The 26,030-nt window shown below is 33.2% G+C and overlaps 1 protein-coding gene across 1 annotated transcript in view; it reads left to right on the forward strand.

Annotated features, from left to right (window-relative positions):
• CACNA2D1 (calcium voltage-gated channel auxiliary subunit alpha2delta 1) overlaps positions 1–26,030 on the forward strand; it is a 394,888-nt gene that overhangs the window by 271,372 nt on the left and 97,486 nt on the right. Inside the window, exons 7-10 of the mRNA XM_049776752.1 lie at positions 8,780–8,911; positions 16,270–16,339; positions 20,489–20,539; positions 23,654–23,753. Coding sequence (XP_049632709.1) covers positions 8,780–8,911; positions 16,270–16,339; positions 20,489–20,539; positions 23,654–23,753 — 353 coding nt within the window. The remainder of the gene's footprint in view (positions 1–8,779; positions 8,912–16,269; positions 16,340–20,488; positions 20,540–23,653; positions 23,754–26,030) is intronic.

The following is a 26,030-nucleotide window of genomic DNA, read 5'->3' on the forward strand; positions in this document are numbered from 1 at the left end:
TATCAAAATATATAAATATTGATGTACTTTATTACTATGGTATAATATTGTTTTAAATATGTGAAAATTCACTTTGAAGTTATTATATTTTTACACTGCTAATTAGGAATGTGAGCTTTTGCAAAGTGGATGTACAGTTGAATTTATAGTATTATTTATTAACAGCAAAGGTTCTATATTGAGAACAGTGATATTTTGTACTAGGAAATTCTCTCCTGTGAGTGTCCTGTGTATTGTAAGATATTTAGAATACCCGCATCTTTTACCTGTTCGATACTAATAATCTCTCAGCAGTTACGACCATCAAAGATGTCGAGACATTGTTGAATGTTCCCTGAAGGGAACTGTCACTGATTTGATCAGCTGTGTTATCTGAAGGCACAGGAATTTATTTACATATATAAACACTACATAGTCAAAGAAATCTCCCAATGGATGCTTAGAAATAGATAGCTATAGAGCAGTGCAGTTTCTACAATATGCCATATACTTAACTGGATTTTCTATAGCAGTCTCCATGCAAGAGATATATGTATGAATATATGTACATATATATGAATGTATGAATATATGCAGCAAATTGTCCTTAGTAGACTCCATTTTTCAAATCTACAAAAGGAGGTAATGTTAGTATCCCACTCAACTATTATATTACATAGAAAAGGTACTTCATGACTTTGTGCTTATTTTTTTCTTATTATCAGGGACCACTTTCAAAAAAAGCAAAGTTCATTTTATTTCAATGTGATATAAAAATAACTGAATCAGATTATTGGTTCACTGTAAATAAGGTTGTAAGTAATGTTTTAGACACTTTTTTAAATTATTGTATTATATATAGTAACATTAAAAAAAGTCATCACCGAGTCTCTCTCACAACCTGAATGCCTACAGATTTTAGGTGTTTATACTAAATTGTTTTGCTTTAAAATTTCTGTTTTTGAAATAAATTTATCTAGTGTTAACCTGTATCTTAAGTAAAGTATGAATGTGTTTTTAGCTGCTTCATTTGAAAGCTTTGGTTGACATTTTTGGATGTTATAGATAACTAAGGTTTACTAAATTTTATGTAGTAACTTCATTGCAGGGTGAAACCCTGAATTTGTAATAAGTCAACTAATTGTATTCACCCATAAAAAGTTGCAATTGTGTAGCATTTTACTGGTTGAAATTGGCTGAAGAAAATTAGATTCAGAGCTTGTCAGTGATTCTGCATGCATGTTATAAGCGTGTATTTTAGAAAAATTAATAATAAATGTAAGGTGTTTCTTTTGTGCTGTTACAAATTAGATTTTCCTTTCTTCCTCTGAGAAGCCAGATTGAACAAGAGAATTCTCTAAAAGGGAGTCTAGCTGAATACCAAGGCCATGTTTTTGAAAATCCAGTCTAGGAAGAATAGAAATGTGTACTTGGCATTCTGCAATTATCATTGCAATTCTGTTAGACTATTCATAATGGAGGTCCCAAAGTCAAGGCTTGCTTTCTCAGCTGTCACTGCTTTTAATTGTCTTAGCCTTGAACATCTATGAAAGACTTTATTTAAAATGTTAATTTTCTTGTAAAGATACCTTAAAATTTGACAGAAAATAAAGATCAGCTTTTTTTTTTCTCAAAGTAGCCATTAGACACTTAGCTAAATTCATTAGTAAAGGTTCAGAGCTAGATGAACACTCTACCACAGTGAAATAATATGACCTCTGTGTACTTTCAATCTACATTTTTTAAATATAAATGTTGTTACTAAAGTAAACATATTATCTCAAACTGAATAGAAGTGATTTAAAGTGCATGGATATGACAAGTGTACAATTTTGGAGGAAGTTAAAGAGATTGTACTAACAGTTATACTATGTTTTACTATAATTATACTATAGTATAACTGCTAGCAGTTACAGTATAAAGCATATTAAATAATGCTTATATTATACAGAATATGAGAGAAAACTCAAGAGGTTGTGCAGGATGTAAGGAGCTTACCTTGTATACTAAAGACTGTAGTATTTTCTTCTTCTTCTTCTTCTTTCTTTTTTTTAATACCTACTACCATGTATAGTCTTCACTCACTGCCAGGGTTTTCTCCAGGGTTTTCTGAGCCAGAAATAACCTGAATATTGCTAGGTGTGAAATGATTTTATGAGAGTTAATCTGTATATTAAACATCAATATATTATAATACAAAATATAAAATACATTATAGTTTTATTTTCATTTTGTAAAAATTTTATTTTCATTTTGAAATTTTTTTATTGGTTTGCATTGGTCTATAATACTGTTTAAATTTAAAAGTACAGGTTAACTTTTTTAGCTATATATAAGCCTCACCCTAAAATTCCACTACCAAAATTCCACTATATTCATTAACAAATTGATACAATTAATACACTTATAAATTTTCTAAACAATTTATAAAAAAATTATCTAGAATTTCTTTTGTTTGTTTGTTTGTTTGTTTTGGGCCACACCCGTTTGATGCTCAGGGGTTACTCCTGGCTAAGCACTCAGAAATTGCCCCTGGCTTGGGGGGACTATATGGGACGCAGGGGGATAGAAATGAGGTCCTTCTTGGCTAGCGCATGCAAGGCAGACACCTTAACCTCTAGCACCATCTCTCCGGCCCCTAGAGTACTTATTAATGTGCTTAAATGAACACTTCTAAATAAAAGCTAGTTTTATTTGTAGTTAAGAAATATTTCCTTTCAGGGCCGGTGAGGTGGCGCTAGAGTTAAGGTGTCTGCCTTACAAGCGCTAGCCTAGGAAGGACCGTGGTTCGATCCCCTGGCGTCCCATATGGTCCCCACAAGCCAGGGACAATTTCTTAGTGCTTAGGCAGGAGTAACCCCTGAGCATCAAACGGGTGTGGCCGAAAAAAAAAAAAGAAATATTTCCTTTCAAAAAGGCAACTTATTCTAAATTTTGACTTCCTTGTTCTAGGTATTCAAATGAAGATTATGAGTTAAGGAAATAAATACAAAATTAAAACCATTATTCTATATTATTATAATTTCTAAAAATAATTGTGAAATCTTGTTTTATTTTTTTACTGTGAAAGCATAATGTTCTCTTTTCTTTTTTTGAATCATAATGTTTTAACATTTTATTTTAAGTGATGTGGTGATGCTAAGGGAACAGAGAGAATTAAAAAAACTGTAAGACACTAACATAACTTCATCTAAACTCTATAATATAAAACAAATAGCCCCTAACAATAACTTATTTTTTAATGCTTGTGGTGTTTTACCCAGTGCTAGTCACAATTATTATGATATTTATCTTCTTAAATTCAGGGATGGGATAGGGAAATTTTCTTTGTGTTTGTATATAAAGGTAGCAGGAAGAAAGCAAATGCAAATTATAACATAAGTTTGTTTGGGCACAGCTGATATCCTAAATCATTTTTATCGTTTCATCACCTATATGTTATGCAACTATTTCAGAATCACTTATTGGAGAATAGAAATACAGAAATATTAGGCACATAATTCTGTAAAAGCTATTTTATTTCCCAATATTAAGAAGTTAAAACTCTACATATTTCAAGATAACAAAATACTGTTAATTTGTATAATATGGATTTTAATGCAAACCAGAAAACAGCCAATAACTGAAAACTCTTAAGTAGTATTTATACATACTATACTTATATTTTTCACGCTTTACATATTTTTGCAGGGTAGCTACTTTTTGAATGTTGAACAAAGTTGACGTCTAGTACAGTAATTTATTTTAATATTAAAATTCTTTTTTTTTTGTTCTTTTTTTTTTAATGTAATTTTTATTTTGATCATAGTGGCTTACATATTGTTGACAATAATATTTTAGGTATATATTTACATAAAATCAGGGGGGATTCCCATCCCTAAATTGTCCTCCCTACACCTCCGTTTTTGTCCTACCTCCCATTTCCTCTTCCCTCTCCCCCAGGGCGTCTAGAATATGTGGTCCCCTCTGTATCTAACCTACTACTTAGTAGTCTTGCATCAGTTTGGTCTTGATGCCTCCCTGATTTCCCCCTCTAAGTGGGGGCAGGGCTAGCTAGTTCAAGTTGCGTGGTTTTGCCTGAAAAGGTGAAAATATATAAACTGGGGGTAAAAGTCTAATACCCCGAAGATGGGCAGATTCTTAGTGTTTAAAATATTTGGTTTTGGTTTTTGTAGGTTACACAAAACTGTTGTCAATGCTTATAATACTTGGCTCTACTAAGAAGACACACTTGACTCTGTACTAAGGGATAACTTCTGGCATTGCTCAAGTGACCAGATGTGATTTGGGGATGGAATTTTTAAGCTGTATGCAAAGGAACTACTTTTTTATTAATAGTACATGTTGTACTATTGCATTGCCTCAGGATTTTTTATTTGTATTTTTGGTGCATTTTTACTACTTTAAGCACAGTATTTACAAAGTTGTTCATGATTAAGTTTCTGTCAAACTATGTACATTATTTTTCACCAGTGCAAATTTCCCATTAACAGTGTCCCCAATTTCCCTCCCACAATTACCCAGACTACCTTTATGCAGATATTTCACTTCTCTCTCTTCCTTTTTTTTCCTTTTTGACACTATTGTTAATGAATGGGTAACATGTATATAATTTTATTCCCTTTCAGCAACCTGTTTTTGTCTAGATGTTTATTTTTAAATAGTATACATGAGTAGTATATTTGAATGAATGACTCTCATTATCAAATTCTTTTTGTTGTTTTTTATTTTTTTTGGGGGGGGACACACTCAGTTATGTTCAGGGGTTACTCCTGGCTCTGCACTCAGAAATTGCTTCTGGCTTGGAGAACCATATGGGATGCCAGGTTTGTCCTGGGTCAGCCACATGCAAGGCAAATGCCCTACCACTGTGCTATCACTCTGGCCCCTCACTTTCAAATTTTTGGATTAAGTATCAAGGCTTTATCAATAGTATAAATGTTTAAATGATAAAAAAAATATGTTTTATCAATAGTTTAAATCTCTTGGAATGGTGCTTCAAAGAACATGTGCATTTTAAAAGAGATAAAATCAAATTGCCTTGTAAACAGGCTATAGAAATTTTTACACACCTATAGTTGATTTTCAATTGTTTGAATATTCTTATTTATTTATTTGTTCTGCACATTTTAATAAAAGTACAGTCTCATTAAAATAAAATAATTTATTTAATAAAATAACCAAATATGATTATACTCAAAAATTTATAAGAGTAGACCCAAGTGATAGTATAGCAGCTAGGTAGGGAACTGGCCTTGCACTTGGAAGACCTGTCTTTATCTCTCTTTTCCCACATTCTCTGACCCTGATGAGTGACTAGCCAGGAGTAAGTACCACAGGATGTGGCCTCAAAACAATGCAAAACAATCAAACAAAAAAATCACAAAATAATTGAGTGATAGTATAGTAGGTAGAGTACTGGCCTTGCTTGTGACCAATGATGCTTCAGTCTTTGACACTGTGCACATTATCCCTGGTGAGATCTCTGAATGGATAGTCGGTAGTAAAACCCTAAGCACTGCCAGTTGTGACTCAGGAAAAAAAAAGCTGATGAAATGAAAATGCTTGTATTCTCATTTTACTACATATTTTCCTAATTTTACATAAATATTTTTCATGCACCAATTCACATTTTTAATAGGGGTCATGCCCAGTAGTTCTTGAGGGTTGGGGAGCAAGGAGCTATAGCTGGCAGAGGTAAAGCATGAAAGTTTAGACCTTTTGTTTTGGCACTCAGGTCAGGCTTGAATACATACAGAAATCATCACAGCTATTGCTGATAAAGTAGAAAGGAATGTGCCAGGTCAGGCTCAGAACCTCTCATATATAGAAGTCAAGTGCTTTACCACATTTCTAAAACAATTCTACCAATTTATATATATTTTTCTCACATATAGCTAAATCAGTTTCAAGGGAAAAATGTTTACAAAGTTTACTTTAGTAATGTCTTTTCTGTATGAGATGATTTCATATATATAAACTGAAAATTATAAAACATAGCTCCATTATGATAAGTGTACTTCAGAACTTGACTTTTTCCTAGCTCATAAAAATAGAACTTGCAATGAGCATATTCAAAATGGATGCTAATTATTAAGTTATCAGATAAAACTGTAAAAATTAGCATATTTGAAAATAAAACTTTATTAAAAATAGTTATCAGTAGCTTCTTAATGTGAATTAAAGATTCCAGGAAATTGAAAAGAGATTTAGAATAGATTAGAAATTAGAGAAGTCTATCTCTATCATAAATAAACATGATGTGTTTCTAGAAATATTACAGTAAATTTCATGAATACTTAAAGAAAAGTATGATGCTCCTCTTTTCTCTGATGCATTGTATATTTTTATAAATATTCATGAATAAGAGTATTAGTTCAGGTTATCATGTGAATATAAATTTCCTATAACTGGCCATTCAGTGTTCATTGGATCATGCTTTTGAATATGAATTTACTGGTTGCTCAAAGGCACTGTGGATCTGACCCAACTCATGAATATTCACATACACACAACTAATCTTTCTGAAAATAATCACATTTATAGAGATGGAAAATTGTTAGTTTTCAATAATGAAAAATGCATTAGGAAGCTGGTCTCTGAACAACTTCACAATTGCTTTGTTTTCATTTTTTTGTGAATGAATAACTTTATCAACACATATGCTGTGCATATTTTTGGTAGTAGTTCTCCTTTTTTTCTTTAAAATACTACTGTAATTGCATTTGTTTTTGTTGTTGTTGTTATTGTTTTTAATGCTGTGTAAAAGAATGTATCTCCAGCCTATTTTTCCCAAGCACATATCCTTTGTGATACAATAAATCAAGGTATGGCATGTCTGGGTATTGCACCAGATCAGAACAAAACAAAAAATAATTATGTTAAATAAGGGATGCTAAGATGATAGAAGCATGGTAAACAATGTCAAATGTAAATTGGCCAAGTCTACCATCAGTGGTACAGATTTAACATTTAGAAATAATAAGAAGGAAGGGAGGGAGGAGAGAGGGAAAGGGGGAGAAAGAAAAAGAAAGAAGGATAAAAGAAAATAAGCAAAGAAGGGAGGAATGGAGGGAGGGAAGAAGAAAACAGATATAGAACTATTCTGAGAAGACTTAGCTTTTGGGACAGGGGGACAATCCCATACCCAGATATACTCCTGGTTCTGCATTTAGGAATTATTTTTAACTGTGCTTAGGGCATTACATAGAATTCTGTGGATAGAACCTGGCTCAGCCTTGAGCAAGGCAAGTGCTCTGCCTACTGTACTATCACTACAGTCCTGAAGGAGAACTATTCCTTATCATTTTTTGTAAAGACAAAATAATATTCTGAGGCAATTATAAATTAAATGTTATATAATAACAAGGTTATTTGGGGTCACCTGGCATACTCACATGTGACCCCAAATTCACCCTGCTCAGACCCACATATTATCACAGCATACTATTAGAAGTGATTACTGATCCAATAAATCAAGTTATGGCATGACTGGGTATGGCACCAGAACAGAACAAAACAAAAAATAAATTATGTTAAATAGGGGATGCTAAGATGATAGAGGCCCAGGATTGCATTATATACTTTTTTTTTTTTTTTGTTTTTGGGCCACACCCGGCGATTCTCAGGGGTTACTTCTGGCTGTCTGCTCAGAAATAGCTCCTGGCAGGCACGGGAGACCATATGGGACACCGGGATTCGAACCAACCACCTTTGGTCCTGGATCGGCTGCTTGCAAGGCAAACGCCGCTGTGCTATCTCTCCGGGCCCACATTATATACTATTTTAACTAATGTTATATACAATGTTTACAACTTCTTTTATTTTAATGGAGGCTTTTTCTTGTTATACTTCTCTTAAATCACTAAGTCGTTTTAAACAAGTTTCAAGATCAGTAATTCGGTGATCAGTATAAATTGAAAAAAACAGAAAAAAAATAGTTTGTTAAAGGCAGTGATAAAATATAAGCAACTTCCCCATTCTAACTTTCTATTTGTCAGGTCTCTAATAAGTTTGTTTTCTTTTTTTTTCTTCTTTTAGTTTTTCGGGCCACACCCATTTGATGCTCAGGGGTTACGCCTGCCTAAGCGCTCAGAAATTGCCCCTGGCTCGGGGGGACCACCATATGGGATGCCAAGGGATCGAACCGTGGTCCTTCCTTGGCTAGCGCTTGCAAGGCAGACACCTTACCTCTAGCGCCACCTCGCCAGCCCCAAGTTTGTTTTCTTGTTGTCCTAAATGTATACATATTTTCTTGTTGTTGAGAATAGGACAAATAACTCTTTCTACACCCCAATCACAAACATTTTATGTTAGCCTGTTATAAAGAATCATCAGTAATTGAGGGTATAGTCCTCAAACTGATCCCTATGGTATAGTATGGGATTCTGCCCAAAGGGAGAGAAATATTTTCCACTATTTACTAGTTCCTGTTTCATGTATCACAGTGGTTAAAGAGAAGCAGTTGCACCCTTCTCCCTTACCTTCTAATAGTGTCAGGAGAGCTTTGCCTGTCAAAAAAACCGGGTATGATACTGACATCTAGTGGGTAGAGGGCAGAGGTGCAGCTAAGCATACTGCCAAGCATTGAACAAGCTCCACAGGTTATTTTAGTGATCATAGAATATTTTGAAAAAATAATGAGATGTTTAAAACATTTTTGATATCCACTGGATTAAAATACTTTATATAAATAAAATATATGAAATATTAATGTTTTATAATTAAATGCAAATAGAATTTTCAAGGAAAATATTAATATTTGTATTAACCCATTTCTTCCCTACTTTTCTTTCATTAGCGACAATCGTGTTAAATGAACTGAATTGGACAAGTGCCTTAGATGAAGTGTTCAAGAAAAATCAACGCGAGGATCCCACATTGTTGTGGCAGGTGTTTGGAAGTGCCACAGGCTTGGCTCGATATTATCCAGGTAAGGATATAGTTTCCCTGGATAGTACTTAAGGTACCAGCACTGATATTGCTTAAGACTATTCTATACTTTCTCCTGTACTGTAAAAAGATGTCTGTCATGATTTTCATATAGAGTTGATCTAACCAATCTACATTTACTTTAAATCAAAATATCAGAAACAGCCAGAATAGATAGGGCCTACAGGTGATTGCAATAAAATGTGAGTCAGTTATCTTGAATGTCTGCCTCTAACTAGTGGTTATCAGGAATCCTGATAACTCATTTTGAAATAGGGACCCAGAGGCCAGAATGGACTTTTGTGAGCAATCAGTTAAAAAAGAGAATAGAATGTTTTTGAGTCAATTAAAATATTTCATAAAGATTTCAGACTGTATTTGATATGCATATCAAAAGATGATATTTTCAATTACTGCCTATTGATTTGATAAAATAGGTCTTTAGAAAGCAAAATGAAATGTCAAGGAAAATAAGATTGATGAGACTTATTATCTATCAGGTATATTAATTCTGAGAGCATCTAAGTGATGTTAAATTCAATAATTCTGAATATATTTTATAAATAAATATTAATGAATATTTTGAGATGGGCTTTATTCTTGAAAAGGAGGATATGGAGAAACAATTGACAATGAAAATTTAGAAATTTTCTTGAGCATACTCTGAAATTAAAAATGAAAAGTCTGTGTGATGCTTTAAATTGTTAACTTTTTCAGAGTCTCTTGACAAGTACAACTTTTTTTTCTTTCTCTGAAACAGGGCCTATGTTATGGGCTTAAATGACCATTGTGCAGTAAAATTCTGGAAGCTGGTATTACTCATTCAATTTATAGGACTTTCAGGCCCCAAAGACTCTAACTCAGCACATCCTTGTTTATATCTTGCTTCAGTGCAAACATCTTTATATACCCTATATTGCTTTTTTTCCATTAATATTTTGTTATATTATGAAAAGTGCCTCTCTTCTTCATATCTGTATATGCTTTGGTTCTAGATACCTATCTCTATTTATATGCATCCTATCCATAATTTAAAAGGGAATGTAAGCACCACCTTCCAAGCAAAGACTTCCCCCAGCCGTAAGAGCAATAGTAAAGAGGAAAGAGTGCTTGCCTTTCCTTCGGCAATCTGGGTTTAATCCCCACCACCTGATTTGTTTTCCCAGGACCATCATGAATGATACTTGAGCACAGAGCTGGGAGTAAGCACTGAACTTTGTTGGTTGTGGCCCCAAAACAACAAAAGCAAAACAAAGTAAAACAGGACTTTCCTCCAAAGTATTGTTCTTCACTTCATTTTATTCATTATATTCAGTTGCCAAAAGAATATCCGTAGTAGATACAGCAACATAAGAAAATAGTGAAACTAATTTCAAAAAGTATATATATATATATAAACAGTGTCTTCATAATCTCTCTCTATATATATTCATCAAGTTTTAATCATTTCCTAAATTTATCTAACTAGATGGAGTTTTGAACTGTGACAGTTTATTGGTTGAGCTACTTGAATAATGGCTAGCCTCAGAAAGAATTTTCCTTAAGTAAATATCCTACCTAAAAGTTAACTCAGTTGGCTAAGGTAATTCTTATTAATGATATATCTATTAATTAAGTTATATTTGTTGCCATTCCTTGGGCTGATTTCTTCATCTGTGTGAATCACGTTGAATTAGTATGGTCACATTCAGAGATGAGAAAAATAGGGGAGAAAATAACAGGGAAGGCAAATACCATAACACAAAGTTACATAAGTATCACTTATACTTACATAGTATTTACTGAGATGGGTTTTATCACATGGCCGGACATGGCTATATATATATATATATATATATATATATATATATATATATATATATATATATACACATACATATATGTATATATAGTTGAAATACAAATATTCTGTTGTGCAATTAACTAAATTTTAAATGAAGTATAATTACTAAGAGGAAGAAGATAATGGTGAAGTCCTGTCACACATTTCTCAGGAAATGTGTATACTTTTCTTTATGCTAAGACACATTCAAGTCCTCATAAGAGAGGACCTTAAGTCCCAACAAATTAGTAGATTCATGCCAAAGTTCATAATTTTTAGGTCATATGCTAGTCTTCATGGATATAGACTTTTCCTAACTTGTTTACCAATAATAGAAAAAGTTTTATTCTTCTCTACCCTATTGAAATCACAGCCCAGATATCTAATACATCATGACATCTTTAAGATGATAGCATAAAAATTCAATTTAGAAAAAGTGGAAAATTCACAAAAAGTATTGGCCTTGATCCATCAATTTTAAGACCTAGTCTTACATAAAATATATTTTTAGTTAACTATTCTGACTGTTCTTGGTAATGTTCGGTATGATGACCTTTAATGCTTTCAAACATTCCTAACTTTTTTTATGAAGTGGGCATATAAAGAAAATAGACTCAACAATCAGGAGGTCCAAGTAGGAAGCTTTCTACAAAGAGTGGAAAGATCAGTTATGGAAGAGAAGGGACCACTATGACAATTATAGTTAAAAATGATCATTCTGGACAAGAACTAGATGTGAAAGATGGTAAACTAATATGCATAGTTCTCTTCTGTACCAATGTTCCAAAGCACTGTGTCTAAAAGGAAAAAAAGATGAGTGAGAGAGAAACAGAAAGAGAGAAGAAAACTGCTAAAAAATGGTAGGCAGGGAGAGGGCAAATGAGAGGATAGGGGAATAAGCAGGGGGAGGGCAAATGGGACACTGGGGACATTGGTGGTAGGAAATGTAGAATGGTGAAAGGATGGGTGTTGGGCATTGACTGAAATTCAATCACTTTCAACTTTGTAATTGTTTATCTCACAGCGATTCAGTTCCTATGTAAAATAAGAAGTGGGCTTAATTTTAATAGTTCTATTAGCTTATTGTATCGGATACAGATTTATAGTCTCAACATTATTTTAGAATTTACAAAAATTATAAAATTTCTACAGATTAGATGATAGCTCAGGGAAATACTGACAATATATTGAATTGATTCCCAATCAATTTCTTATATAAGCAATACCAACTTTAAATTTTAGTCAAGAAATTGTTCTAAAGTTCATCTTTCATATATTTACAATCTCAAAATTCAGTCCTTTCTCCTCTCTTAAATATTGTAGTTTATTTAAATATATTAGTGAGAACAGGAAATTTGGTGTTATATTATTATTTGCTAATGAGATTCATCTTGAATCTAGCTTTGTAAGGCAGGGGTTTATAGTAGGGATATGAGAATTTATTTGAGAATGGTCATAGTTGAGAAGCAACTCTGAGATTCAAAGAAATTTTGTAAGCTATCCATAGTCATTGATTTAATTCTGACCTTTAAAAACTGTATAAATGCAGGGGTGGAGCAGTGGTGCAAGTGGAAGGTCGTTTGCCTTGCACACGGCTGACCTATGAAAGACTGAGGTTCTATCCCCCAGCGTCATATATGGTCCCCAAGCCAGGAGCAATTTCTGAGTGCATAGCCAGGAGTAACCCCACACTGGGTGTGGCTCAAAAAGCAAAAACAAACAAAAAAAAACAGTACAAATACATTGCTTTGGTTTGAAATTCAGAACTATGATGCTGACAGAAACAAGGTAAAAATCATGATTCATAAAATACCAATTAGATCCAAATAGTATGACCCAGGTTGATTCTAAAGGGCAATTTTGAATATGTAAACTTTAGCTTGTTCTTTTGATGAAACTAAAAATGCAAAGTCTTTTAAACTTAGAATAATGCATTTTAATTCAGTAATTGTGAATACACTTACTTGTCATTGTTGGTATTTCTACCAAGAAAATAAATTCCTTTGTTGTAGTTTGTCCTTTACTTTTTGTTTTTGTTTTGTTTCGTTTTGCTTGTTTTGGTGCCTTATCTTTTAGAACTCAGGAGGTTTTTTGTTTGTTTGTTTGTTTGTTTGTTTTTTGGTTTTGGTTTTGGGGTCACACTCGGTGGCGCTCAGGGGTTACTCCTGGCTCTGTGCTCAGAATTCACCACTGGCTGGCATGGAAACCATATGGGATGCTGGGAATTGAACCGCCATCCCCTGAGTTGGCCTTGTGCAAGGCAAATATCCTATCACTATGCTATCTCTCTGGCCCCCTCTGGAGTTATTCTTGGCTCTGCATTCAGGACTCATTCATGGCAAGCTCATGAGGTCATATGGGCTTGCAGGAGTTGAACTCAGGAGGGCAGCATACAAGGCAAACTTCTTACCCATTATTATGTCACACAGGCCCCTACTATTTCTTAGCAATTAAAATGACTGATACTCTTGTTACTTTTAGACCACATTAATTAGAAATGTCTCTAAAATGTGCACTTTCTCAAGAATATTCTTTCTCAAGATTTTTTTAATTACTGTGTAGGTTATTTTTTAGATTGGTGGCTTTATAAATAACATAACACATCTTAATATTATGAGAAACAAAGTTGGAGTCCAGTAAACTTAGTCATATATACCCACTGTTCACTTATGGGCGATCTTTTAGCATAAAAAATTATTACACTTTTCATAATGGCTTTTAGAAGTGAGATACTCATGCTGTGGGTGGTTGTTTTTATTCCCTTTTACTGTTCCTCTCCAAATATTATTCAAATGAAAAAGCACATCTAAATTGAGCAACAATTAACTCTGCAGGAATTTTTGAATCTTTTTCCTTGTAAAACATATACTTACATTATTTATCATTATGAAACTAATCATTCTTTGAACTTGCAATATCTGGTTAATATACCTTTTTACTTTTGACCTTGCATAATTATGAGCTATATAAATAATGTGCCATTTAAATGACACAATGGGATTTTACAATAAATTAATTAAATATCACAGATTAAAGTTTTCATACCAAAATATAAATAGCTTAATTTGGTTTAACTAAGGGAATATTCTAGTAGTAATATCTCAGGAGATTTATAAGAGGAGATTATTATTTTACATGTAAATCTCTAAGATTTTATACTATATAAAATTTAATGATCTAGTTCTTACTTGTAAATTTTAGCTCTTATTTCTTTCTTTAATGGGATAAATTTTATGGAGCCTAGTAAAACATACTGCAGTAAATTCATTAATTTCAATTCCTGATTATAGTAAGAGAAAATCCTAATGAATGTGATTTGCAAAATATTCATAAATCTACTTTACATATGACTTCAAAATTTGTTTTCTTAGCTATTAATCAAATATGTTGGTTGACCTCTTTCAACTTATGTTAATCTCTGCTGTATTGATAGTGATAACTAATCACTCTATGCGTGGTATCAAGAAACCCAGAGATGTAACTGGATATTAGAACACTTACTTGCATTTTTGAGAACTTTGGTTTGATCCTGAAACTGGAAAGGGTGAAAAAAGAACAAAAACCCAGGTGAACTGGTGAGATAGTCCAAAGGTCTAGGGAGCATGCTTTTCATTATGCAGGAAACACAGTTCTGTCCCTTGAGTAAAACTCTGAAAGTGTGCCCCCCCAAAAAAACATATTTTAGGAAATTACAATCACTATAAGAATTGAGGTCTAGGGGCCGCCGTGGTGGCGCTAGAGGTAAGGTGTCTGCCTTGCAAGCACTAGCCAAGGAAGGACCATGGTTCGATCTCCCGGCGTCCCATATGGTCCCCCCCAAGCCAGGGGCAATTCCTGAGTGCTTAGCCAGGAGTAACCCCTGACCATCAAACGGATGTGGCCCGAAAAAACCAAACAAAACAGAACAAAACAAAAAAAGAATTGAGCTCTAAAGACTATAAAACTGATGTTGGAAGGAGTACAGGGAAGCTTCATGTGTTCAAAACCTTTGACCAAATAAATAAACCAGAACTATAACATAAATACTAACACAATATAAACAATATTAAAATTACAGTAAAATTAATAATAAAAGAAATTGAACTTAATAAAGGCATTAAAATTGTTTTCTCAATAAAAAATAAATCAAAGTAAAAATATTAAATAATCAATATATTCTTTTGTATAAAATGAGAATTTTTTAAAAAAAAATTTAATGATCTCTGAAAATGGACCAGGCCTGACCGGCATAGCTCTGGCAGCTGCTCTGCCACTACCAGGCAGGGACAGGCCCACTAGGAGGTGAACCACGTGGTCTGACAGGTTATGTATGCTTTCTCTCCAACTAATTTTTTTCTGAGTGCTTCCAGTTCTCCCCCCACCCAAAAAACCAAAAAAACAAGCAAAAGTGCTTCAAAAAGAGATCAGTACCGAATGTAGACTTACAGATCAATAGCAAGATAACAACAAAGGGCCAAAGACAATACATTAGGAAAACTTATCCATACAATTGAGTTGGTGAGGGGGGTTGAAGGGGTAGGATTAGGGGCCACTTGGATCCTTTAGGAAGAGTGGTGGTTACACTGATGGCTGTAATCTTGGATTTACATACTTGAAAAACCATTTATTTATTTATTTAGGGGGCACACCTGCTGGTACTCAGGGGTTACTTCTGGCTCTGCGCTAAAAAATTGCCCCTGGCAGGTTCAGGGAACCATATGGGACACCAGAAATCAAACCCGGATCTGTCCTGGGTGGGCCACATGTAAAGCAAACACCGTACTGCTGTGCTATCTCTCTAGCCCAGGAAAAAAAAAAGCTTTAACAGTATTGTAATTCTCAGAAAATCAATCAATCAATGAAAACTTTAATAGGAACTAGAGAGATCATAAAGTGGCCAAAGTGCTTGCCTTATATATGGGTGACTTGGGTTAGATCCTTGGCATCTGATATGGTCCCACCAGCACCACCACATCTCAGCTATCATGATCATTACTAGTGTAGTCCAAAAACTGAAAAAGAAAAAGAAAGTAAAGAAAATTACTTAGGGGTAGGCTAATTGCCTTTCATGCAACAGACCCAGATTTTATCCCTAGCACCCCATTTGGTCCCCTGAATCCCACCAATAGTGATTCCTGATCACTGATATCTTGGATATGAAAAAACTTATCAGATATTTCCTGTTTTCACGGTATTTCTCAATTTCAAAAGGAAAAATACTTGGGTAAACATGTTTGTATGTGTGTATGTGTATATTTCTGTGTTGGTGGCAGTTGTGGTGGTTTGGAAACTGCTGCCATCTTTTTACTTGGGTGCTGCAGGTATGTGTGATATTGGTGATGCAACCAAGGCCCCTGCAGAAAAATTATGCTCTCAATCCATCGAGCTATCTTTCAAGTCCAATTTTCCACTTTTAAAAAAGATTCAGAGCATTAGAATTATATTTTCATGCTAACATTTCTATAAAAATAGCATGTATCAGTGCTATTTTCTGGATTATCAAAATAGTACATTTTTCAGATAATACCTAATCATTTTATTTTCTCCATATTTTTTAGCTTCTCCTTGGGTTGATAACAGTAGAACTCCAAACAAGATTGATCTATATGATGTTCGCAGAAGACCATGGTAAGTACTAATAGTGTTGTAAAGGTAAACAAAATAGTTGGCATTTCTTGCTAAAAAATTAGTATGAATGTTTTCTGATAATTTAAGGAATTATGATATTTTTTTCTTTTAATACATAATCCCAGGTAAATATTAATGGAGATGTGTTCAACTGGGAACAGTAATGGATATCACTCAGTTGATTTATCAAGTGTATTTTAAATGGGCTACTTAATTTTTAAATAATATCTTTATTTAAGCACCTTGATTACAGACATGATTGTAATTGGGTTGCAGTCATATAATGAACATCCTCCTTCAAGAGTGCAACATTCCCAACATCAATGCCCTGCCCATATTCAAGACAGGCATTCTACTTCTCTCACTCATGAAGATTGTCATGATTGTTGGTAGTGTAATTATTTCTCTAACTGCACTAACCACTCTTTGTGGTGAGCTTTATATCGTGAGGATGTCCTCCCAGCCCTCATCTCTATTGCCTCTGGGTATTATTACAATAATGTCTTTTATTTTTATTAAACCCATAGATGAGTGAGACTATTCTGAGTCTATCCCTCTCCCTCTGACTTATTTCACTCAGCATAATAGACTCCATGTTCATCCATATATAGGAAAATTTCAAGACCTTATCTATCCTGATGGCTGCATAATATTTCATTGTGTATATGTACCACAGTTTCTTTAGCCATTCATCTGTTGAATGACATCGTGGTTGTTTCCAGGGTCAGGCTATTGTGAATAACACTGCAATGAATATAGGTGTGAGGAAGGCATCAAATGGACTACTTTAATTTAATGCTCAATATCATCTCCAAATCTCTTTTATCTGTTGAGAATTTCTTCTAAGAGACTGCCTTTTAGTGTGTTTAGAGTAGGTCTCTTACAGAGTTTCTAAATACACTAGGAGTGCTGGAGGCGGCTTCTGTCCTACAGCCATCAGTGGGAATTCAATGAATCCACTTCAGGGAGAGTGGGTTGCATGGGTGGTGAAATATGTAATAATAAAAGCACACAAAATAAATTGTATGAGGACCCACATCCTCAATAGATGTGAGACCACTTTAATCTCCAGACTGTGAGTATATAAAGGGTAAAGGGACAGTCATACCATGAAAGGAATGTCCACATTTTTTTCTTTTCAAAGTACAGAAACTATCAAAGCACATTGTTTGAAATACCTATGGCTTTAGGTGGTTTGTAATCTCAGAATAGAATAGAGTTCAGTTAGGAGTTAGAGGATAAAAGGAAGGCTAATTTCTTACATATCAAAGTAGTTCCTGGTCTTAGGTGTCATTACTGATGTAAATTAAGGGAGAGCAAATATCCTGGTTTCCTTCCTAATAACAAATATCCTTAACCTAAGGGAATAGTATTTTAGCTACAGGCTAAGACCAACTTCCTATGGTCTGGTTATAGAAAGAGATAAAACTTATATGAAAGGGCTACAGAATTATACCTAGTAAATTCAAAAGCCTAATTCTACACTGGCCAAACCTATTTGTTAGCAGGTATTCAAAGTGACAGGGAAAGTACCTGAGGCAAAGTCATCCTGCTATGGTGTTCAAAGACAAGGAAAGAAGACATTGTCTTGAAGATGCTATGTTTTGACTTGGTGTTTAAAAGTAAATAGGCTGACAGAAAGACCAAAGCCTGTCTTATTTGGTGTGGAAATTTCTCTTTGAAAAAGAATTTGATAGAGGCCCTATTTCGGCCTGTAATTTTTTACAAGGGAGAGAATGTGCCAAATAATAAGAAATTGTAATGTCACAATCATGTCATGAATTTCAGAAATATTATCAGTAATCCACGTGGGGGGTATAATTAATGTCCACCAACAGGCCTGCTGGCTAAAATATTTCTTGGGGAAAATCAGCTTGCTGCTCCAGGAAAATCATAATAGATACATCTGGAGGGCTTGGTTCCCCTAAAATGGAGGTGCCTTATGTCACGGCATAGCATAAGAGAGTTTACCTCTGGTATTCAACTAATGAGAATTAGCCTACGTAAGATTTTCCCTTATTCACAGTAATATAGTTAAGGTTCATTTTTTGCCAAAAATCTTTATTTGTGTCTACCTACTAAAACACCTTACTTCACAAAGATAAAATATAAAACTACTGTTAACTCGTAGTTATAGTCAATAGGAAACTTTTAGTTCTTAATTTTTTTAAATTTGTATTGGGGCCACACCCAGTGGCACTTGGGGATTCCTCCTGGTACTGCACTCAGAAATTACTCCTGGCATGCTTGGGGGACCATTTGGGATGCCAGGAATTGAACCCAGACCACTCACGTGCAAATCAAATACCTACCCATTTTTCTATTGTTCTGGTTTCTAGTTCTTGTATTTTGAGTGTTCATTTTAAGTGTTTGATGTATAAATATATCTTTTTAAAAATACACATTGTATTCAATATGTATAGCTTATAACATATTTTCATGTCAAAAACTTTCAGTACACCTTCATAAAGAAATGTATATAAATAAAATATAAGCAGGTACATTTTTTAAGAAATGTATTACTGGGGCCAGAGTGGTGGCACAAGTGGTAGGACGTTTACCTTGCATGTGCTAAATTAGAATGGATCTTAGCATGATTCCCATATGATCCCCACATGGCATCCCATATGGTCCCCCAAGCCAGGAGCTATTTCTGAGTGCATAGCCACGAGTAAACCCTGAGCGTCACCAGGTGTAGCCCTAAAACAAAACAAATAAAGAAATTTATTTTTATTGGACATATAAATGATTTTTTCTTAGAGTTAAGACAGACTAAGATTCTATAATAGTTCATTGCAAGAAAAGATGCTAGAAGTTTTTTTATGGGATGGGTTCTCAGCAGTGCTCAATAGACTCTAGGGCTCTCACTACTAATTTTGGCTTTTATTAGATACACATCCAGCTGTGCTTAGGAGCCAATGCTTGGGAGCCACATGGTGACAAGGGATCAAGCAAGGCCTTTTGCATGCAATACATATACTATAATCCCTGTCCTATATTTTAGGTGTCCAATGATTAGTTTTTGAAATTATCACTTAAATGTTCCACTTGAAATTTATATAAATTCCAACTATGTATAATAGATATTATTAGTTCATTGCTTTGAGTCTAATAACTTATTATAGATAATAAACATAAATTTGGTTTACTTTGACTTGGAATATTCTGATCACACTTCTAATGTTAGGTTTAGAGTTGTGGTGGAAAGTTGTATTCAAGTGCACCTATTCCTATGGCAGTGTATAAGGCCTTTTTATTTAATTTATTGTGTATGCAGGTATTTTGAGTTATGTTATTATCTACCATTTTACAATAGCTGGGCAGTCTAAATAAAATTGCCATGGTGTTGTTTCTGCTTCAGAATTTGTATTCAGAAGATGTAGGATTAGAGTTAAATTTAAGAATGAACATTTTGAATTCACTTCTAGATGATTCTTAGGCATTAGAAAGTTGGAGCACCACCACTTGAAATTCCTATTAATAAGTTATGTATTATTTTAAATTTCTGTTACACCTTTTTAAGTAGTTTTTGGGCCACACTTGGCAGGCTTTCTGGCCCAACACTCCTGTATTACTCCTGATATACTCAGTTATATGGGATAGAACCCATATCAGTATTGCACAGGCAAATATCCTACCCATTGTAATACTGCTTCAGCACCAGATTTGTTGCCATTTAGATTTCTTTCTTTGATCTTGATTTTTCACATTCCTAAATCCTCTCTACATTTTTGTTCATCTTTTATATTTTAAGGCATGACAAAAATTTTTCATCATTTTTATTTTTCAGTTTAGACCTTATAATATGTGATAAACCAATTTGAGTAAGGAATGATTGTTTTGGGGACATTATTTTTCTAAATGTTCATTTCTTATTTGCTTGTACAATTGAAACATATGCTTTGCATTTGGTATAAATATCTGACTTTAAAAGTACAATTTAAATATCCTATCTCTGACATCTTACTATTATGTGAAATACAGCTTTTTTAAACTGTACATCATAGAAACAGGAATAAAATAGTATTGTTTACTGAGATAGAATTGAATTAGGTCTTCTTAAAACTTTTCTTTCTTAGGACAATGACAGTTTATCATATATCAGTATTTTCTTATCATGGACTGAAAAAAATCGTTTGTTTGTTTTAGGTATATTCAAGGAGCTGCATCTCCTAAAGACATGCTTATTCTGGTTGACGTGTGAGTAGTTAAACCTTATTATATAAATGTTGCTGATAATAGAGTGAGGTATAGATTAAACTATGTGAAATATTTGATTGTTGATTAAAAAGAACAATTATAATTAATGTCTTTCAGTTTCAAAATATATGCAACATTACAATATAAAACAAAAAATTATCTCACTGAAAATCAGAAAACTGTAGAGTTAAAAGTTATATATGAATCTGAAGTGAGAAATTTTGTAAAAAATAAAATGTATTTGTTTACTTTATTATTTTGCTTTTTATGTTATTTGGGGAGGGGAGTTTTGAAGGGAATGAGGATTGACAGTGCTCCAGGTTTCAGTGCTACTTCAGGCTCTGTACTTAGGCACAGAGATACCTGGCAGTGCTTGGTATCACACTGATGTTGTCTATATGCAAGGCAAGCCTTGTAATTTCTATATTATGTTTACAACCCCAGTTTATATTTTAAACAACAGTAAAGTATATATAAATGCAAAAACTTAATAGTTCCTAGTCAATTGCCACCAAAAAGTGGCAAGTAATTACTCATATATTTTAGGGTTTGTTATAGTGAAACCAATAGCAAAACTGGGATTTTATCAAAAGAAATATTGATATAAGGAAATAATTTCATTATATTGCTTTAGATTTATATGTGTATTGAGTACAATTTTCTAATAATGCTATCAAATTATGAACATAAAAATGAATATCTGCTGTTGAGGCTAGAGAAATTGTACAGCAGGTTGGACTGAGAGCTTTGAGCTAAGAGTCAGGTAAGTTCTGAGCACTGCTAGAACATAGAGACTTAGTTTTAAAAAGTAAATACAAATGAATCAAAAAACTTGAGCTATGAAATTCTCAGGTTACTTTCCTGAAAGAAAAAGGTATATCATATATTCTTTGTTATAGTGAAGGAAACAGAAATTGTGGTGTTTACTTGTATTTTTACAAAATATAATTATAAACAAATATATTAGAGGCTAGTACCAACATTTGAAAATATCTTAATTTTAATATGAGGTAAATAATTTTTAACTTCTAACACGAAGTAAATAATTTTATCTCCATTTGGAGATGAAGAAGATAATTCAACAAGTAAAGAGCTTTATTTTATTTTTTGGTTTGGGGGCCTCATTTTGTAGTGCTCAGGGCTTACTCCTGCTCTGTACTTGTGAGTCATTCCTGATATGGCTTGGGGATCATATAGTATTCTGAGGACTGAACCTGGTCACCTAAATATAATGTAAGCTCCCTATATTACATACTTCTTATTCATCCCTAGAACTTTATTCTAAATTTTTATTTAATTTATTTAAAAGCATCTAAGCCATATCTTGTTCTATGTAAGTTATTAAGTTATTTTTAGCATATGTTAATCAATGTTCTTATATATAAGTTTAAATAGTAATGTAACATTTTATAGTATAACTTGATATATGACAATTTTCAGAAATAATTTCTTTAAGAAAACATTTGGCCCCCCAAAAAATGTTGATTGCAGCAATAGCACAGTGGATAGGGTGTCCTTGCTTTGAATGCAGCTTACCCAGGCTAGATCCCCACCATTCCACGTGGTCCCCGAAGATTGCCAGGAGTGATTCTTGAGTGTAGATGCAGGAGTGGCCCCTGAATATCATTGGGTGTGACCCAAACTTCAAAAAAAAAAGTAAACAGAAAAAAATTGGAACACACATGTTTCCCAAGATTGAAAATATATGTGAAAATGAAGAGTTTTTTAGATTATTTCTGTTGAAGCATTATTTTAACACTAACATATTCATTTTCCTATATATACTCTATTATAGTTTACATACAACAATCATTAAGTGATTAGCAATCAAACTCAATGATTTTACATATATTATATGAAACTAAATGATATTCACAGGTATGTAAAGTTGAATGTAATATGTATGCAGTATAGCACATAACTATGAAAATTGTGGAAATTTCAGAAAAGACTTAAATAAGGGGATACAATTATAAAAGAATATATTGCTAAGTTTTAGCGAGGCAAGCATGGAAAGGGAAAATAAGCTATAGAAATCAGGCAGAAGAATGGACCAAAGCTAGGTAACATTTGAGAACTGATAGCAAGAAAGAAAAATTTTAAAAAGCTAAAACAGGATACAATATGTAATTTTTAAAGGAATGAATTTTGAACTTTTTGAATGCTTCATAAATAACTCTATTCTATTAACAGTATAAGATTAAGGTATGTTATTCAAAATTTTCACCTTATCAGCCCATTGAAATGCTAATGCTAAGATATGGTGCAAGTGGCTGTGAGTCTAGATTTTTGAGGACCTGAGCTTGAGTGAAGAGAAATAAAAAAGATGGCTGTACACTTGACTACATAAGCAGAATGAGGAAACGGGGAGATTGTCCAAATACAAATTTGAAAAAGAGTAATGAAGAGTAGTTTTCTTGACATTTAGAATGTCAGAGCAAAAGAAAAAGTGTTATCTTTCAAAAATTGAAATCTAGAGTTGATCAACAAATAGAAGGATAAGATGGGGAGTTTGAGTGAGAAATGTGTAAGTGGGAATCGTTGTTTAGCTCTGAGTCCTATGATGAGGCTATCAAGGATCATTGGGAATAAAAATTAGATTTGTGACTAATTGAAGACAAAACAAAAGCAAATCTAAATCACAGAGAATTAAAACCAGACATTTATTTTACCATTACAATTACTATGTTACTTCCCAAATATTAGTATATTCAAGTAAATCAGCTCACTGGGGCAGAAATGATTTCTATTAAATTCTATATCCCTTACAGTCAATTTGGCTAATAATCCTGGTATTTGGCATATATTATTTTCCTAGATAAAAATTTATGGAATGTATATTAATATTTTCTTAAATGTGTGCTTAACATAATAGTTATAATTTTAGTTAGAAAAAATAGACATTTGATGCCAGAAGGAAAAACAGACATGGCTTCTTGTATTTTATTTCTTATTCATTTAAAGTACAATATTTTCTACTACTGACGCACTTGATTGCCAAGGTATTATTTGAATATTGTACTTACGATCTAGAGTCAATGTATAAGTTGTCTTTTTAGGACTGATGTTGAATAAATATGTGACAATTAATATCCATGGATTCATTTTCTATAGGAGTGGGAGTGTTAGTGGATTGACCCTTAAGCTGATTCGTACATCTGTCTCTGAAATGTTGGAAACACTCTCAGATGATGATTTTGTGAATGTAGCATCTGTAAGTACATGATGACTGTATATTTTTTATTGAGTTAAATTTCACTGAGGTCTCCCCTCATCTATAAATATCCCAAAATAATTTATCACAGGCTAATATATTTCTGGTACATTATATAACATCTTCCTAAAATGCTTCTCTCATTGATAATTCTATATTTCCATACTGGTGGTACTCTGAACTATATTTGGTATCAGGGATTGAACCTTAATCAGACACAAGCAAGGCTAATGCTCTACTTGCTCTACTACTGCTCTGTCCTGGTTGCATTCTATGTTTGAGTTCTCCTTTATCAAATATCTTTTGCTCCTAGTTTGTGATTATTCTGATTTATATGTAGGGTATATTTAATACTAATCATACAAACATTATGTTTATAATAAATTCTTATTTTATTAGTTATGCTTTTTGAGGATATAAAATACTTAAAATTGATACTTTAAAGGAAATCACTTTATATATTGGTAAGAGAACAGTGCAAATTTTATTGTAATTAAGAAAAGGATTTATTAAAACCTTTCTCATGAAATGAAAATTTAGTAATTTAATAATATAAAAATCTAAAAATAAGTAAACCTTTATGATACATTATTAAAATGTACTGGCATGTGTGTTTGTATGCCCTCCCAAGGCATGTGTATTTTTTTCCTTATTTTCTCTATGAAACTGAAAGTCTAGGAAAGAAACAAAATAATATTTAACTTTTATAACTTGAGGAAGTCATATTAATACGGTGCTAAAGAAATCTGCTAGTGATCTGTAATTAACTTTACCCTCATATCTAAAGCTATCTTATCTCCACAGAAATAATATGCAATGTAATCTATATTGCAGTTTGCCCAATTGCCTGCAACCAATATATATAGAATAAAATCAGGTTCTCATTTTGAAGTGTATATTTCTAAGTTTCTCTTGTTTTAAGGAACAGTTCCTGTCCACTTAAATCTTGTGTAAGTTGTCATAGTGAATACTGAATCTGTTCCCAGTGTTTCTATTATCTCCAGAGCTATTCTTTCTTGCAGAAAGGAAGCCTGCTGTTTAGCAAAGCTTAAGTGCAAGCATAATGTAGCTGTTTCCCCACTAATCCAGTTATAAGCTTTGATATAAATAAGTGGTAGATAATAGGCGAAGCAACTCAGCCACTGTATTTTCTGATTTATAGGCAGAATTTCTAATGTTGACACAGCAAGTGGAATTAGTTTATAAATGTAAGAATTTGACATTTTAGGTGTAAAATACTGCAAGTCAATAGAGAAAGAAAGAAAATATGAGCTGGTTGTAAAGATATTAAAAGTTAACAACTGAAAGAGGTGGTCATGTGTTACAATAAAATTGTACATCTCCTTACTTAAGAATTCATCACAACTGTTGGTTATAAAGTTAAGGGTCTTTGAATCATTTTTCCTCCATAAAGTTTTCCTAATTCATGATTGTTATAAAATGATATATTTGATTACTCTCTAGAAAGAAATCATCAGAAAATAATTCCTTACAATACATTTTATTTTAGTTGCAGGAGACAACAATTTTTTTAAGTTTAGCAACTCTATTAGAGAGAGTCTATTAAATTCAAGTACAAACTGATGATTCATAAACCAGCCAAGTAGGGGGCTTGGAGAGGAAAAAGAATCCTACTGTTTCTGAAAACGTTTCTTTAGAAACACCTTATTTCAAAGCCTGTAGATTTTCTGTGCTTAGACCATGTTGTAAGTACAAGTCAGAGTTTATGGGCATCAATAGAAATTAACAAAAATAACTCAATATTATCTTCTGAAGGTTGTACATGTTTTTTATTGTATATAAGTCAAGGAATCAATCTTTATTGGTCTATATCAGGAAAAGAGTGACTTGTTGAAATGATCTGATAAAATATAATTAAGGGACTTCCTTCAAATCTTTGCATATGAAGTACTTCGGTATTTGGGCCAGATTTGGTGGTGCTCAGGGCCCGCTCCTGGCTCTGTGCACAGGGGTCACTCCTAGAAGTTTTTGAGGGGACATATGTGGTGCAGGAGATTAAACCAGGCATGTGCAAGGCAAGTATTTTAAACCCTTTAATATTTTTTGGTTCTCTATTTCTCAGATGAATATCTTATAATATAATTTTTCACTCTGATTATCTCCCTGGGATAGATTCCTTTCTTTTATAGTTGTTGTTTGGATTTTGGGCATACCCAACAGTACTCAAGCTCTACTCCCAGGGATGCTGAGTGGACCACTTGTGCTCAAGGGCTTCTTGGGCTGTACCCAAGAACCATGAGGTATCAGACTTTGCCA

The sequence above is a fragment of the Suncus etruscus genome, chromosome 1, assembly GCF_024139225.1.
Source record: "Suncus etruscus isolate mSunEtr1 chromosome 1, mSunEtr1.pri.cur, whole genome shotgun sequence".
In the NCBI taxonomy this organism is placed as follows: domain Eukaryota; kingdom Metazoa; phylum Chordata; class Mammalia; order Eulipotyphla; family Soricidae; genus Suncus; species Suncus etruscus.